This window comes from Canis lupus, chromosome 3 (genome assembly GCF_011100685.1).
Source record: "Canis lupus familiaris isolate Mischka breed German Shepherd chromosome 3, alternate assembly UU_Cfam_GSD_1.0, whole genome shotgun sequence".
Lineage (NCBI taxonomy): Eukaryota > Metazoa > Chordata > Mammalia > Carnivora > Canidae > Canis > Canis lupus.
Window position 1 is genome coordinate 23,834,555 of NC_049224.1, and position 18,884 is coordinate 23,853,438.

Sequence of the window (18,884 nt, forward strand, 5' to 3'; positions counted from 1 at the left end):
TCAGGCTGTTCAGAGCCTCTGGGGATGAAATCAGGACATATACAAGACTATCAGATCACTGCCTCAAGCATCTTCAGGACTCTCAACATGGACATGTTCACTTGGGAACCAAGGAAGGCTCGGCTGGACAAACAGGGCAAAGTGAATGCCTGGACCTCTGGCCACAATGACCAGTCACAATGGTTACAGGTAATATTTTCAAAAACTGTTTCTCCTGTGCCTGTTCCTCTTCCTTAGGAGATTTCCTCTTGGTTAGATGAACATCAGAGCCCTTGCCTTCATGCTAATTTAAATACATCTTCCTGTGGCTTACCTAAAATTGATAAAACAAAAATTCCCTAGGAAGCCATATCCATGTGCTAGTTTTACTGTGACGTTGATTTATAGATGCTTCTGGCAGATTGATGCCGCCAATTGTACCAGATTGCAATATATATAGGTCAATTCAATCGATTATGAGTGTATTTGCATTTTAACTCTCATCTGTTCTAATGCTCTGTGTCAGTATTGGTTTGAAAGTGCCACAGCAGGATTCCATACCTCCCCGAAATCATGCTATTGACCTGCAGATTGTTCCCATAGAATCATGACTCCTGACTTATTAGCTCTTTACCTGTGGTTGCTAAGCAATGGAGCAATTTGATTACATTCTCATAAGAGAGCTTGCTTATAGAAGGAAAGCATAGACACTGCAGAGTCTATTTATCATTTGCAAATGAAGTGCGGTTATAGTCAGTGCTTTTTAAAAACAATCTTCTTGAAATGCATTTATTGTGGAGTACTTTTAAGTATGTACAAATTTGTTAATGTCTTCTGTGGCAAGGAAAAGTAAGACAGCTTAATTCCATAATGAGGTCATTTTATTTGAAAGATATGAATTCTATTATTGATTTTTAGGCTGAATCCCTGAGTTTCAAAACTATGGTAATTCACTACATTTCTGAAAATCAGAAAAACTATTATAATAGCAGCAAACATTACCCCATATGGAACCAGATTTGCCACCTGAGCCTGTTCTAAGTCACCTGAAATATCCAATAAAATCTTCTCAGTGAAAATAGTGGCTTTCCTCTTTACTTTCCCCTAACAGTCTATCAGGATCTCTACTGATCTGGAGGTTTATTGAGCTTTCTTTCTTTCTTTCTTTCTTTCTTTCTTTCTTTCTTTCTTTCTTTCTTTCTTTTTTAGCTCTTTAGTTAGCTATTGCATTAAGGATAATTATGTGTGTTTCTCCTTTTAATGTTTTTTAGGAGCTTTTTCAAGGAAAGGTCTATGTGAATACACACACACACACACACACACACACAGTATATTTCCCTTTTCGCCATACCCACTGCACCTCCTTGATCTAGGCTACCCCCTCACCTGGGTTTTGCAGAAACCCACTAACCAGCTTTCCTGTTTCTGGTCTCACTCTCTAAAAATCCATTTTCATAATGCAAATATGATTCTCTTACTCTCTTTCTAAAACCCTTCAATTGCTCCCTAATCAGCCTCAGAATAAAGTGAAGATTTCCTAATATAGCCTGGAAGTTTTTGCAGGAGTTGGCCGCATTTCATTTCTTACCACACTCTTCTAAATACGCTTCAGTTTCTCAAACCAAATGTTCTCTCCTTCGATTCCTTTATAAATGTCCTCTTCCTAAAGGAAAAGAATAGAAAGAGTACCTCTCTCCCCGGCCGTGTGTGGCTGACGTCCTTCAGCTGCAGTTTGTATGTACTTTCCTCTGGGAAGGCTTTGCTACTACTACCAGCTGCCTCCTACCACAGTAGTACTCAGGGGAGAGCTGAGTGCTACTGTGTCCTCAGTAATTCTCTCACTGTCCATTATCACACTGTATTGGAAATTGTGTTCTCAACATTCAATTGTTTGCTCCAGGAGAGATGAAACCACATTTGTCTTTTGTGACTTTCTTAACTTGTCATCCAGTACCTAATTGAACGCCTTTTAAAACACCTGACACATGGTAGGCATTCAATAAGTATTTGTTGAATGAATGAATAAGTGGATAAATGGATAGTTCAAAGTATAATTCAGGGATCCCTGGGTGGCTTAGCGGTTTGATCGCTTCGGCACAGGGGTGATCCTGGAGACCCGGGATCAAGTCCCTGCATGGAGCCTGCTTCTCCCTCTGCCTGTGTCTCTGCCTCTCTCTCTCTCTCTTTCTGTCTCTCATGAATAAATAAATAAATAAAATCTTTAAAAAAGAAAAAAAAAAAACAAAATATAATTCAAGTTATTGATTTGGGCCCGGATGGCATATAAGTTTGGTCTCCAATTGGTAATATCCACAAATTTTAAAATAATATTTGAAATATAAATCTAAAATCTATGTTAGGGATGCCTGGATGACTCAGTCGGTTAAGTCTCTGACTCTTGGTCTCAGTGCAGGTGATCTCCTGGGTTGTGGAATCTAGCCTGTGTCAGGCTTCCGGCTAAGCAGGGAGTATGCTTGAGATTTTCTCCCTCTGCCCACGCCCCCCCCCCACCACCACCACATACATGCTCAGGATCACACACATTGCTCTGTCTGTGATCACACATTACTCTCTCTAAATAAATAAATCTTAAAAAAATAGAATAAAATAAAGTCTCACGTTAAAAATCTAGTCTTTGTAATACAGGAACTAAATTTTCGTAATTCATAGGAAATTCTCAAGTTCTCAATTTGAAGAAACCATGGAAAAACCTTTTTCCATTTGTTAAACTTGAATGGCAAAGTTAGCTGGTTCTTTGTTGCTGTATATGTTTTTAATTGGAAATATTTAGTTATATCTCAGATTAACTGGACTTTGCTAATATTATTTGTGAGTCATAATGCCATGTGAAATAAGACAAAAGATTTTATACCCCATAAGTAGCTCAGACAGGGTAGGTAGACTTTCCTTAGAAAGATAAAATAAAACAAACATATTTTACATGAATCACGTGTAATCTTCGATCCAAACCTCCATCCATCACTTTTTTTAAGATGGCTTTTCAACTGTCGTCTTAAAGTCACTTGCATGCTGAAGTTGATTCATTGTGTTGGCGACAGCTTTTCTGTCAATTCAAGGACCAGTTCTTCCAGTATATGTTTATTTTTTGTTGTATCAAGGCATAGTCAGGATCTCAAAGGCAAAGGTAAATTGACATCTTTTCTTATATTTATTTTTTTCTTTTTTGACATGCAAGAAAATGCTCCAGAATTGTGACTATTTTTAGTGTTTTCTCCTCAAGAGAATATAATCTGTTCAACTGTACCTTGTTATGCCTGTTAGTGTCTTTGTTGAAAATAAGATTAACACTTTTACAGATAGTGCATACAGTGATTTTGTTTTTGAATTACTGATATAGAGTCAGTTTTTATCCTTGTTTGAGACTTCTGAATTTGTAAGTTTTAGCTGTGTCTTTAACCAAGATGCATCAGTTCTGAGAGATAGCCCTTCCTAAGAAAAACCATGCCTGTCATTTAAATCTCCTTCCTTCATTATCAAACTTCTGCTAATGGATTTTTTTTTAGAATTATTCAAATTTTGTTTTTTTTAATAAATTTATTTTTTATTGGTGTTCAATTTACCAACATACAGAATAACACCCAGTGCTCATCCCGTCAAGTGCCCCCCTCAGTGCCCGTCACCCATTCACCCCCACCCCCTGCCCTCCTCCCCTTCCATCACCCCTAGTTCGTTTCCTAGAGTTAGGAGTCTTTATGTTCTGGATTTTTAAGAAATTTCTTTTATACATTAACTATACATATAACCCTCTAATGATGAGAATCTTATCTCAGTTTAATAGGTTTAAAACCTATGTGGATAATATCTAGAAATACAATGATTATAAATGAAACCCCCCCAAGTACCCTTTTGCCCAATCGTTACGTATTATAAGGAATTTTTAGGTATTAAAATATCACTTTAATATTTTATTCTTATTATTACTCTTAGATTTCTTCCAGTATTTTCTATAAGGTCAAAATCTCAGCAGCTTCTCAAGCAAATGTTCTTGTGTTATGTTTTAGAAGTGATCTTACCTAACTGATTAATGTCCTTGAACGCTGTTAATCATGAAATCAGTATGCCATTCTTATAGAAATGTGGCAAAAAAAAAATGTGTTAAGTCCACAGGCAGTCCTAAATGAGACATTTCTCAGACCTCTGAAAAAATGTCTCGTCACTTTGATGTGTGATGTTCTCTGAAATTTTGAGCAAGAAGCCCTACCAATGTGTTTTCCAAAACCCTCTGAAGGTTAAGTTGCAGTTTCTTGCCTTTCAAAAAATCTTACCTACACCTTAATTGAAACCTCATAAGCCAATCATTCCTGACTCATAGTTGGACATTCCTAATGCATGTTTGTATTAGATTAAAATCCCTGTTATAAAAATAGAGAGACATTTAACTCACTGAGATGCTCTAGGATCAGACAGTTATCTTCTATGGTTAGTTTCTAAACAAAGGACCCAGAAGTTGTGTCGTATTCTGAGGTGGATTAGGTCAGACAAATGGCAAGGACGTCTGGGTGGCTCAGTGGTTAAGCATCTGCCTTTGGCACAGGGCGTGATCCTGGGGTCCTGGGATTGAGTCCCACAGCCTGCTTCTCCCTCTGCCTATGCCTCTGCCTCTCTGTATGTGTCTCTCATGAATAAATTAAATGATAATTGATTAATTTTTAAAAATTGAGCAAATGACAGAACTGAGGAAGCACATAGTAGGTTCCCAGCAATGGGTAGCTCCCTTTTTTCTTTCTGGTGATTTGTATAATCTCAAGAGAGCATAATCAGATGCTACCAGTCATAACTAAGAATGAAGATATGCATGCATATTCTTGCTTCTTGCAAGGCATTTTCCAATAAAATGATGAAATGTAAAGTAATATACTACTAGCTCAGTTGCAAACTGGTAGCAGTGTTGATAAATTATATAAATCTGCATTAGTACACAAAAACTTCAATTTTTTTTATTTAGGTAGTGTCAGATTTGTCGGATCTTTTCCTGGGAGCAGTAATAATAATATTAATAGCTTTAAATGCACATTTTGCCATTTGGCAATATTCTCTACTGAAATCATATTCTTACTAGAATGTTTATGTGTTTTTATAACCATTTTCAGTGGCTTTTCAACAGATTGAGTTAAATTCCCTTTTTATTTATGTTCAGATTATACAAACTGATTAAAATTCACATGGAATTGAGATGTTTAACGACATTCTAACAGGGGTAGGAACATTACTGATGATAATCTTATAAATTGCAAAGAAATATTTTGGTCTAGTAGATGCAGCTGTACAAGGAGCACTCTAAGAATTAACTTTGGTTGATTAAAAATACTGTTTAAAATAAGACATTATAAATTCTCTTATAGTGAATATATCGTGCATGAATTCATTGCCTTATTGGTGTGACTATATAATATGGATAAGTCACCATCCATAACTGAGTCTGCTGAAAAATTTTCAGATTTCATGAAGGATAACATTATATAAATGACTAAGAGGAAGGAAAATGTCACCAGGTCACCTCGGAAATGACCTTTTGGTCTATTTCATGAGACATTTGCTAATTTCAGGTAGTCTGAATAGTATTGCAACCAAATTAGTAGAATTAATAGAGTTGTTAGACTGCACACTTTAGTGTTGACCTTTGTCAGAATTGCAGCTAACCCTACACAACTTCATTTCAATACTAATTTTGTGGAAATGTGTAAGAAAGCAATTGCATTTAAGTTTTCAAATTAAATAAACCTTATTTAATTTAGTCTGTTTCAGATTTTTAAAAGAGGGTATTTTAGCCATAAAATTCATAACTTCTTTAAAGCCATTAACTTCTCTTGCCCTTTGGGCAATTTATTTACAGAGAAGCTGAAGGAAAGATTTTCAAGGATCAAGAGACCTCTAGGCCCCTAGAAAGCATTTGGCAATATGAGGAAATATTCTGACTTCCATTTCACTATTCCAAATTCTCTATATAGTAAACAATAAGACCACATGAAGGGTTTGGTTTTAAAGCAGAACTAAGGGATCCCTGGGTGGCTCAGCGGTTTGGCGCCTGCCTTTGGCCCAGGGCGCGATCCTGGAGTCTGGGATCGAGTCCCGCATCAGGCTCCCGGCATGGAGCCTGCTTCTCCCTCCTTCTGTGTCTCTGCCTCTCTCTCTCTATCTCTCTATGTCTATCATAAATAAATAAATAAATCTTTAAAAAAAAAAAAGCAGAACTAAAAGAGATAAAGTAATGCAACAATTTATGTATGATTGTGAAACAGCTTCCATCCTTCATAATGTTAGTATATTTTGGAGTGTGTGAAAGGAGTCAAAGATGTCCATACTTTGCTTAGACTATAAATCATCTTTCATTTTGTAAGTTTATAGTATCAAAGGGGATCTCTACCATCCAGTAAAAAAAAAAAAAAAAAAAAAAAAAAAAAAAAAAAAAAAAAAAAAAAAAACTTTTAATGAGAAAAAAATGAGTAGGGTATTTATGTAGCAAGTACTTAGAAGGCAAAAGTAAGTGCAGCCAGAATCAATCTAGTACACTGAGTGCATAGTTTGAAGCCCAAAAATATGTTTTTTAGGGCTGACAAATCACCTTAGTGTTTTAGAACTCAGTTTTCTCTCTTGTTCATCTAAAATGTGTATATTATAGGGGTGCCTGGCTGGCTCAGTCAATAGAACATGCAGTTCTTGATCTCGGGGTTGTGGGTTCGAGCCCACATTGGGTATGGAGATTACTTTTATAAAAATTAAACAAGTAGCTATTATAAAATAGATAATCACCCAGGTAACTTTCCTCTTTTAAAAACTCAGGCAACTAAGTTTTTAGTATCTTACATAATGGTTAACCAAGTCCAAAGTAATCAGAAAATTATCAGGACCGCAAGCTAATTTCTGATGAAGTTGACAAAAGGACATCATATTGATTTACTTAGGGTTGCAATTATAACCATCTAACCTTAAAATAACTCTAAAAAACTAACTTATATTTTATTCAGTTTATCTACTTAATACCTAAAATAGTTCCCTTACCTTTCCACCTGTTTTGAGTTTGTCTCATTTCTATGGGTTAGTATATATATCTCTCTATAAACAGCTTAAAAAAATAAGAATCAAAAAAAATAAGAATCCCCTAAGACAAAGTGATGAAACATATTAAGCCATTATGAAGCACTAATACGCTATCATTGACCTACAGCAAATCATGAAAAATATACAAAGCATAGTAGCTTCTAAAGCGTAGATTAGATTAAGGGCAGGGAGGAGTTTTGGAAAGCAAGCCCCGATGGTACATAGAAATGGAATGGAGGCTTTGTGGTTCAGAGGTTATTTTAAATGGCTTCATAATTTAAAAATTCACATAAATATTTTTGAGACACCTACTATTTCAAAACACAATGCCAGGCTCAAGGAACTGAAAGATATGGTTAACACTGTGTCAGCCTGCACGTGTGATTACGGACACCCTAATTGTCATGATTCAACATTCCAGAAGCAATAAACAGAAATGAGGGGAATTGGTTGCTTCAGCTCAGAAGTATTTGAGACCACTGAAAAACTGAACAGCAGGACTTATATAAGAATTGTGTAAAAAAAAAAAAAAAAAAAGAATCGTGTACGCAAAGCAGGCCCATTCATGTCTTTGTGATAATAAGAATTAAATGACTTCTGATTCCTTTGTGTGCAAATGAATTTTCATTTGTGACATATTCGTTATCTTTTATTAACAAGATATAGTTTTAAGAATAGTAACTGTTCTCCTCTAAAAATATAAGCTGAGGATATGCCAGTGAGTGAAATTTAGAACCTGGAAATACTGATTCAAATAAGAGGAGCATTTGTGAGAGCTTCCAAATAAAATGAGAATCTCCTTTAATCAGTGATCTTGTTTTGCCTTTGAAGGAACTCTCTCAGTGACTAAATTATGTCTGTTTTATAATGAGGCCACAGGGAGGCTGAAAAGCTTGCTAAAGATTGTAGGGCCAGGTAACCATGGAAGGGGAACTTGAAACATGCCAGGAAGCTCGTGGGCCAGTTTTTACTATGGTACGTTATAGGCTGTTCAGTGAATGAGGTGACTACTTTTTCCAGGGAGTATTTGCTGGATTTGGAAGCCCTTTCCAAGCCCACTGCTGACCTACATAGCCCTGGCCATTTACCTTGTCTTGAAGGAGAGCTCCTGGTATTTCTGTGCATTCTGTGCATCTAGCTTGCCCTTTAAGTTTGTGGTTCCACGCTGTAAAAATTTTATTCAGTGTTGCCAGTCATTGAATACACACACACACACACAGGCACACATTAAAGATTTTAAAACTGTGATTCCTATTTGTTTGGTTTAAGATACAACTACTACAAAATAGGATGGAAATTCTAAAGTTTCCTACAACTTGATGGCAGGTCTGTGTACACACCCTACATTTTAGAGAATGCTGCTCTTTTCAACACTCTTGGTCACAATTAAACCCACCTGGTTCAATTGCTTTGATTTATCGTAAAGGCTTTTGTAATCTTGTTTTTTAAGATTTTATTTATTTATTCATGAGAGACACACAGAGAGAGGCAGAGATACAGGCAGAGGGAGAAGCAGGCCCCCCAGGGGGAGCCTGATGTTGGACTCGATACCAGGACCCAGGGATCACGATCTGAGCCAAAGGCAGAAGCTCAAGCGCTGAGCCACCCAGGTGCCCCTGTAATCTTTCTCAAAGCCAGTGGTGCTGTGATGAGCTGGTCATCCAATTTTCATTTACATTCATGATTAAGATGTCTCTCATTTATGAAGTATTTATTTGCTAGGTAACGTCAACATAAAATGAATTTCTTTGTAGCGAATACCATGTTCATTTTCTCTTTCACTATTAAACTAACATTTCTATGAGGAAAATATGCCTCTGTGAAGTGACTTTTAAATTTCTAATGTCTTTGTTTCATGCTGCTATTGTAGATCACTGGCAGAGTGTGTCTCCGGGGAAGTGTAGGTCCACCTAACCATGCCTGTTTCTGTACTAACCTTTGGTTAGAATCCTCTGAGATTTTTTTAAATGTGCATCAGGACATATCTGCCTATAGCTTCCAATTAATTACATTCTTGAATTAGTATGTATTTCAGAGAAAAATAGGTATGTTTTCTTGGCTAGGATAGATTGTGGTCTTAATATCAAGGCCAACTAGAGTTTCAACTTGTTGACTCACTCCTTAGGCCCTTTGACCAAGGTCTGTCAGAGTGGCTGGATACTGTTCCCTCACTTTGACCTGCCCTCTGCTTCCTTTGAGTCCTGGTGTGTCGGATTCCCCTCCTCTCACCTTAGCCTCCTGTGTCCTTGTCATTCGGTTTATCTACTCTATGCTTTTTTCCAGCTCTGCCCTTTGAAAGTTGATGGCCTGTTTATCATCTACCTTCAGCCATGTGGAAGATTCAGCCCAGCCTGGCTTTCAAAGAGCCACCAAGTTTTCCCTTGACTACTGGCTTCTCTGGGTTCAGTCTGTGGCCACAAATGACTTCAGTCTTAGCCCTCTTGGTTCCTGGTTCTGAAACTCAGAATTTTTATTTTTCCAGATGCTCCTTTTCTTCAGATAGTTCTTCTACCAGGATTCAGTCCTGGTAGACTGCAGACTCAAAGTTTCCAAAAGGTCTTTCTCAGTGTGATTATGAAAATTAGAATAATATATATCAATCTTTCATCCTAAGCATGCAGTACTCTAAAACAAATTAAGTTCCTTTTCTCCCCAAATGATAACTTTAATGAGCATTTCCCAAAATGTACCCTGCAAAACACTGCTTCCATAGTTTTCTTTAAAAAAAAGATTCTGCGGGATCCCTGGGTGGCGCAGCGGTTTAGCGCCTGCCTTTGGCCCAGGGCGCGATCCTGGAGACCTGGGATCGAATCCCACGTCGGGCTCCTGGTGCATGGAGCCTGCTTCTCCCTCTGCCTATGTCTCTGCCTCTCTCTCTCTCTCTCTGTGTGACTATCATAAATAAATAAAAAATAAAAAAAAGATTCTGTACTGAAATATATTTAGTAAAATCCATATCCTCTTCTCTGTTCTTACTGATGCAAATGTATCTAACATAAGATCCTCAAGAATCCAATAGGAAAGAGATCTGTTTTATTTGGAGATATTCAAACTTATTTGATCAGAGAGTACTTTATAAAAATAACTACCTTAACATCTCCAAGAACCACTGTAGGATATTCTGTATCAATTAAATTGCATTTCTGTGGCACTTGTTTTCCAAAGGCTTTTCTAATAATTTTCACCATATCCTCAGAATAATCTGGGTACATATAATTATTTGTATAACATATTCTATCAAGGTGAAAAAAACAATTTAAAGAGGTTATAGGACTTAATCCTGCCAATGTCAGAACTCGACCCAAAATTCCAGTTTCTCTATTTTCCATTGAGTGCCATATTTCGTGGCTATTTGCATTTGGCATGATGTAGAATGAAGTCTAACCTTAGCAGTCTTTTTTTTTTCATGATTTTTTTCAATACAGCCAAATATATGCAAAATATGTATTTGGAAGTAGGGTTTTTCCATTCTCTGTATTCTTCTATTTTTTGTGATAGGCCTACTCAATATCAAGATAATGTCATCAATTCTTTCCATATCTGTACAAGCCAAGCATTTAAAATTGCCTAAGTGGATTCAAAGCATTGTTTTCACTTGCTTTTCAGAAAGAATATTTCCCATAAGTTAAAATGTACCTGGAGAATAGTCAACCGATGTCATGAATAAAATGGATTCTATACATTGACCACTCTAAGCAAGGAAAGTAACGTGAACATTTTGCTTATTAAGGAACCTCTCCTATGAGCTAAAGAGCTTAGCTATAGAAGTTTATGATAGTACACAAATATTTGACACTCAAGTGGTAAAAAAATATATATATATTTCATTTATTGAAAAGTACATTTGATAATTTCTTTAAAACTGTGTTTTCTTGGGCAGCTTGGGTAGCTCAGCGGTTTAGCGCTGCCTTCAGCCCAGGGTGTGGTCCTGGAGACCCAGGATCAAGTCCCACATCGGGCTCCCTGCGTGAGGCCTGTTTCTCCCTCTGCCTGTGTCTCTGCCTCTCTGTCTCTCTCTCTCATGAATAAATAAATAAATAAATAAATAAATAAATAAATAAATAAAATCTTAAAACAAAACAAAAAAAACCTGTTTTCACATAAAGTGACAAAGGATTATCACTGAAACTTTTGTTTAAGTATCTAATCTGTTAAGTTCATCCTTCTACAAATGTTCGTATACTTCTTGGCTTTGCCTTCTCTCTGTTCACATTATAAAGTTCTTTCTATTGTAATGAGAGAGGCTTTTATAACGTGTGCATTAAATTTTAAAGTTTAATTCATGGGACACCTAGGTGGCTCAGCAGTTGAGCATCTGCCTTCGGCTCAGGGCATGATTCTGGGGTCCTGGAATCAAGTCCCACATCAGGCTCCCTGTGAGGAACCTGCTTCTTCTTCTGCCTGTGTCCCTGCCTCTTTCTCTCTCTGTCTCTCATGAATAATAAATAAAATCTTTATAAAAAATAAAGTATAATTTATATTAGTATAGTCACTATTTTATAGTAAAATGGGACACTAAACATAAGCAATAGAAATTTTGTAGCATTCACCACTGTTGAATAATGGGAACTTGGAACTAGGAAAGGATCATTGTTTTACAAATATGTTTCTTGCAGAATTTCCTTATTTAGGAAGTAACACACAGTCTCTTTGAATAATAAAATTTCTGTTGTTCCAGAAGTCATCTCTTCCACATAGTCAGTGGCTTTTTTATGTGGCTTTTTTTTTTAATTTTTATTTATTTATGATAGTCACACAGAGAGAGAGAGAGAGAGAGAGGCAGAGACACAGGCAGAGGGAGAAGCAGGCTCCATGCACCGGGACGGGAGCCCGACATGGGATTCGATCCCGGGTCTCCAGGATCGCGCCCTGGGCCAAAGGCAGGCGCCAAACCGCTGTGCCCCCAGGGATCCCTTCAGTGGCTTTTGATAGAGAAAAAATTAAAGGAAACAGGTGTGTGTGCATATATATATATACAATAGAATAGTTTGCCCATTTGCACTATTTTCTTTATATTGCTAAAAACAGATAAAAAGCATTTCATCTAAGGTTATCCAATGTAAGAAAGAAAAAACCAAGAGATATTTACCTGTAATCATTATAAACTATTATTTATATGACACCTTGTTCTATAGTTTTCCAATAAAAAGTAGAAGAGAATTTTATAGATTGCATTTAAAATCGTATTATCATTGTGGGGTTGTATAAGATTATTATTACCATTTTATATGCAACCTAACTAACAAAACCAGATATGGTTAAGAGGGCTTAAAGAATAAAATAAAAGCAATGGTAATTGAATAACTATTATTCCAGTTAAGCTCTGTGTCACCTTTCTCCCCTGTCCCAACATCCTAACACTTATAAGAGGCTCAGCCTTTTTCTTTCATGAGAATCTCTGTAGTTTTAATCCCCCCAAACTATAGGATTTGATGGCTCTTCATGACTACCACAGGACCCATCTGTTCTGTTTGGCATATGCCTGATGATGTAGGAGGAGCTATGTAGACAAGTTAATGGATCTCTGAGCACTGTAGACTGTAACACTAAATATGTGTGTTTGGGTATTTGTGTATTTGTGTGTGAGAAAGAGAGACTCTCCACAGCTGCCTCAAAGCTCTGTAATGGGAAATACAGGAAATTCTAAAAATAAAGCAGCTTTAAAGCTCTCAGTGGGTGAAATCATACCACCAGCTGCTTACACTGTCTTACAGGTTGGTATCAAAATCATTTTCTCAAAGTGTGGTTTAGAAACTTCCTGCAGTGGGATCAGCTGGTATGGGCTGGCTGAAAATGCAGATTCCCAAATCCCATCCACAGAGCTTCTGATGGTATCAAGTCAAGGTTAGACACAGAAAATGTGAATTTTGGAATATATGTTCTGGGATTCTTGCACAAGATGGAAGTCTGAGAGAAAAGGAATTGGCGATTTGTGCCATGACTGACAAACATTTTTATTTAGAGGCAACTGTTATGATGGAACTTGCTTAGATATGTTGAATTGAAAATGATTTAAATATGAATCTACTTGCAGTCTAGGAGTAGACTATCAGTACACATAAAATTAAATAAATGTCATGGTCCCAGGATGCAGATTTCAAAAAATCAAGCTTCACATTGATCTGACTTTTATTAAATGAATGAATTCAACAACAAATCTTTAGTTTCTCCTCTCTATGGGAAGCAAGGTACATCAAAGATGCATACATAGAATTGTACCTAAAGTCTAAAACAGGGAATCGGTAATGGGTTCTGTATCTCCAGTATTCTCTGTCTGTGAACCACATACCTATGTATGTATAGCATTAAAGCTCTAGTATATGGGATTACAGAATTTAAATAATCAAAGAGTTTTGATAATTAGTCCTTTGATAATCCTAATAATTACCATGAGATACTACGAATTTCTGAAGTACCATTTACAGAAAGTAAAATATGTTCAGTGAAGGTGAAGTATTTGTTTTTGTCTCATGAAGAGACCTTGCTTAAAGTAGATGCTTAATGCATGTTGAAAGTCTGTTGGATAATATTTTCAAAAATTGTCAATGTATATGCAGTTTATAGAGTAATTTTAAACTAACTGATATATTTGATAAGAAACAGTATTTCATAACTGTTAAAGTTACATAGACCCCATTTAGCAAAACTGGGTTCAAACTCCTCCTCTGCCACTAACTAGTTGTGTGACTATTACTCCACCTGTTACTGTCACAATATTCTCACTTTATAAGCAGAAATAATAGTGTCTACTTGATAGAATTGTGTTAACATAAGTAGAGTGCACATAATAATTACATAATTATTATAAAAATGTTATTTACTGTTATTTTATTAATCAGAATAATCCAGTAACCAGTGAAACTGTATACATTTATTTGATTTAAATTTACCAAATAAAAATACTCATTGCTTAGTTAAGAATTCAGATTAATGATGAATAGTTTTTTAGTATAAGTGTGTAAATTGCAAATATTGCGGGGGATATACTTACACACACAGACATAATGTTTATTTGAACTTCAAATTTAACTGGACAGCCTATTTGTTTTGTTTTGTTTTGTTTTGCCTTTGCTGAATCCAGCAACCCTATTTTTGCTCCATCTCATTTGATCTCTTTACCGTGGTACCTCTTCTTGAACTAAATTATGATGCTGATATAATGATGATTTAGTCAATAAATAATGGTTTTAATAGATTACTCATCTGTAATTGTCTTGCAGTGTGCTTATATTCCAGATGAATGGGTACTGAAAAGCCAATAGTTTATTAACTCCCACATAAATATGCTTAAATTGACCTCCACTTCAATATTATTAATCTCTATTTTGTTCTGGTGAAAAAAAAAAACTATATTGTGGATCTTCTGTGGTTCATGGATTTCTGAGGATAAGATGAACCCTTTGGGATCCACACATACAGCCTGGTGATACAATCTGGAAGTCAGTCTCTCTCAACATATAGGAATGCAGCATAATATTTTCCATCACAGGAATTGACTGAAGTTGCCAGGAATGCCCCTGAATGACGCCTAATGACATTTGGGATATTGTGTCTACAGTTTGTAGAAATTGCCACTAGATGGCATTTAAGATCCTCAAAGTTTTTTGGCTCTGTGAATTCATATTATAGAAAGATCCAGTTTTAATAATCTAAACTCAACTCTTGACCCTGTTACCTACTAGATGTGTGACACTAGGAATAATATTTTTCCCATAAGCACCAGTTTCTTCGCCTGGGGAATGCAGTAAATGCTCACTCTACAATGCAATCACATGTATAAAACATTCCGCAAGGTGCCTGGAATGGGATAAGTGCCAATGGGAGTGGTCTTTTCTGCCTTTTCCTCAGCATTTTAAAACAGAAAATCTAGAGATTAGCAGTACTGGAGCTACTTTTGATCCTGAATCCTGTGGCTGTATTATATTTAATTAAAAAGCAAAGGTAAAGGAGGAAATAGTCTACTTTGTGTCCCTAGCTTTGATTCAGATTACTTGATGCATTCCAAAAGTTGCCTAGACTCCTGGATTTTTCCATAATTGTTCTACTTAGCCATCTGAATAATGCTGGAGAAACCCCCCTCCTGCTTCTTTGCTAGATTACTCATTGCTTTTTCAGTCCAGATTTCCTTCTAGAAAGTCACTTCCTTTGGGGAACTACCCCAATCTAGGTATTGTAAAAGAAGCTACCAACATAGTCACGTGTTCCACTTCCACACACACCCCGCCCCCCACTGAGATCTTCAGGGAGGAGTCCAGAACTTCTTTGTAAATGGGTTTGAAAGAGGCATCTTACTGGAATTGTCCAGGGAAGGTGGAGGCAGAAGTAGAAGTTATCCCCTTAAGCTGTACATGTAAAGCAAGCATAACATAATTTATGACAAAGTGATTATTTAGAGTTGTTTTTTAGAGAGATGAAGGAGAAACCAGAAATTTCCAGTCACCTTGGAGTTAGCAACTCCTTAAAGCCACCACTCTACCCTCAGGTATGAAATAAGGAAACAGGCTATCCCCAACCCGCCACATGAGGAAAGCTATTAAGCAGGGAGTGGAAGAGAATTTCAACACACTTTGCTGTTTCTTGAGCTCACTATTCGTATTAACAGGCAACAATTTTTTTTTTTTTTTTTTTTTTGCATCTGCCAGGTCATACTAGAGAAGAATGCCAAATATTTAAGAAAAATTCACAGTGTAAAAGTCCTTATGTTTTGAAAAGTCTAACCACTGGTTGGTTTGGGGTTGTTTTTGTTCGTTTGGTCCTAGAAGTCTTTGAGAAGGTGACAGGATGACAGCATTTTATCTCTTATTCAGGTCTTGGGGGAAGATGTAGCTGAGAAATACAGAACTTGAGAAATTCTATCTATGAATAATAATCATGAATTAAAATGCTAATCAGGTTTAAATATAAAAAGTATAAAATCTCTTTAAGGAAGCTCTGTTCTTTGAGTTTTTTTTAATATACTAAAATCTGTTTATATAGAGCATAAATATATTCTTTTCCAAGGTGATTTTTAATGGATCAAATAAATGCAAAACATATTAGAGAAATCTATCTTATTCCTTATTATTCCTTTATAATTTTGAAACATTTACCTAGTTCTCAATATGTCCAAAATAAATTAGAAGCAACCGTTACTTCCTAGTAAAAATCAAATAAACCAGACTTAATTATTTTTCTACTTTACTGGACGCATATAGAATCACAAAGGAATGGGGAAATGAGCTATAGTATTAAACTGGCCAATTAATGCCAATTAGGAGACCGCTGTATCCAAGTCCTTCAAGTTTCAATCATAAGAGCGCTGTACTTGTTAGCATGTATTAATGAGGCAAGAATGTAAAACATCTACATCTCAATATCTTAAATTATAGTTTGTTTTTACATGGGAATTTAATTATAAAAATTTAAACCAGCAAGTACCTATTTTAGCTTATCATCAAATGACATAATACCTGTTGAAGACACCAAATATGAAAGATTATATTATTGTTCAAAAGATTCATTGCAGCTACTCCCTTGCAGTTCTCCTTTCTGAAAGGATAATAAACATTACCACTAACTGATTTTGTGCTTTGCCGTGAGACATACCCTGGTCAATGAGTGGCAGCTGAAAAGATGCTTCTCCCTTTTGAGTGGAAGATTTTGGAAACGGAAAAAACAGATAGTAGGTCCTCATTTGTATGTGCCCACAAGACTGGGCACAAGTACATGATGTCACTGTCATGTAGATTCATATGACAGCCAAAGCAGTTTCATGAGGGCAAAAGGAAGTCAACCAGCAAGTTCTTAACATTTTAAGTCTTGAAAATAAAGGACAGAGAATGTACAAAGTAAAAATACTAATACTTATTTATAAGGTTATTGTAATCTTTAAATTATACAATACAGATGTAATATTCAGCAAAATACCTTATTCATAGTAAAGCCACATTAAATAGTTAAGGAGAATGAAGATAGTGATAGTTATAAAAATGCTACTCTGGACCTCACCCAAAAGGAGATACCTGTCAATGTAGTAGAATTGATGGGATTTGGGTAAGAAAGAAAACATTTTATAGTATCCGTGATAATGACTACACAAAATTAGCTGTTTTGCAAAAAAAATGTTTCAACAGAGGTTGCAGACCAGTAGCAGTGGGCTGAGTTCAAACTCCGCCTGGTTTTTATCAGATGGTCCTGGGGGCTTTTTAAATTTTTGATTTGAATGGCCAACGTAGGGCATATGCCATGATCCACCACTTCCTTTTATCTTTCTGGTCCAAAATTGTCATTTGCTATGTTATCTACAGGCCTATGAAGACTTCAGTTTGCTCAAGACAATGAAAAGGTTTTTATTTTAGTTGACTTTGAAATAAGAACCTTGAGTAAGAAAAGATCCCCCAGCTTTTGATCAGTCTTGAGATATGACTTAGAGAAAACAAAGCTCTTTCATTTGCAATTTGCTTCTGTCATTCTGTCCTATTTCAAAGCATAGGACGGAGAGATGCTAATTGTCTGAAAAGCTGAATGAGCACTTGGGACTGAGTGCTGTTGCAGACCCTTGCTCACCAAAGAACATGACTGAGCAAGTTCAGATGAGGAGGAAAGCAAAGAATGATGAGAGAGCTTGAAGATCAGGCGAGTAATTGTGAATGATGATAAATGCATGCACACATAAAATAGCCCAGGTATTAGCAGAGATTGGCACAATGACTATGACACCATTGGTGGCAGTTTTTGTACTCTGAGACTAAAAAAGAGAGAAATATTCATCAGGAGGGATGTATCCTGATCAGGACCTCAGCTGAGGTCTGGAAGCAGAACTAGTTCTAGGCTCCAGTGAGGCCTGACTCTGGGAACTGACGTTTGGGGACAGAGCAGGAACCTAATGAGAAGAAACAAGGGAACATTATAGCCCCAGAACAAGAGTGAGCTTATGCACAGCATATATGTGTTCCAAAGTACCCCTGCCTCTGAGTGCACCAGGAAAGCCAGGCACTTGGTAAGCAGAACCCAGGGAGCCGTTCAGCCCCATTTCAGCCTCTCAGCTGGGTACCTTGTGTGGATCACAATCTGTACAGCCAAACACTGCAAACTTGAGGCAACCTGATGGGTGAGAAGAGCATAGGTTCCTGCTGCTTCAGATTTGGTATATTTTTTTAATGTTATGGGGTCTAACCTGGGAGCCGGGGAAAGCAGAGTTTTAGAATTTTGGCTAATCCTCTCACCTTCTGTGGCAAAGACATTGGTCTTTAATGACAAGCAGAGACTAAATATCAGAAAGATAAAGATGCAGTTTAATATGATTGAATAAATTGTTAGCTATCAAACAACTTTTAAAAAAAGTTCTGTCACAGAACTAAAGTTTTACAATTTTGGGATTGCATTATACTAGAATCCCTCAAGTCCTTCGCGGCTTTTAGAATCACCTCTACGTTAATGTTGAATGCAGGACTTCTTAAAATCCCTACCTAAGAGATGCTGTCCTGGGCAATAAGGTATTGGACTCTAAAGTAAGGTCTTAAAAGCAGGTATTTAGAAAGTTTAGCCTTTAAAAATACAAAGTAGTAGAGTTTTTGTTCGGCTGTGCCACTGACTTATGGTAAGCCCTCGGGGAGATGACCTATTTTTTTTGTGGAACCATATTTCCTAATTTTTAAAGTAAATAGAGTGTAATCATACAAATGGAAATGAAAATGTTTGCCCTACTGATACCTGCCCGGTATCCAGGGAGAGAAAATGTGGTGCCTCAAAATCCCAGCTGATCCAGATAGAACCCAGAATGACACTCCATAGTAAGAAACACAGGCTTGATGCACTGAATCTATACATACTGACCCCAAGAGCCACATGTTGCCATCCATAGGAGA

General features: G+C 36.6%; 1 protein-coding gene across 3 annotated transcripts in view; it reads left to right on the plus strand.

Moving 5' to 3' along the window:
- The window catches only part of EDIL3 (EGF like repeats and discoidin domains 3), a 393,208-nt gene that overhangs the window by 299,751 nt on the left and 74,573 nt on the right, over positions 1-18,884 (plus strand). For all 3 annotated transcript variants that reach the window (XM_038532401.1, XM_038532403.1, XM_038532402.1), the window contains one exon: positions 5-189. In XM_038532401.1, the coding sequence (XP_038388329.1) occupies positions 5-189 (185 nt within the window). The remainder of the gene's footprint in view (positions 1-4; positions 190-18,884) is intronic.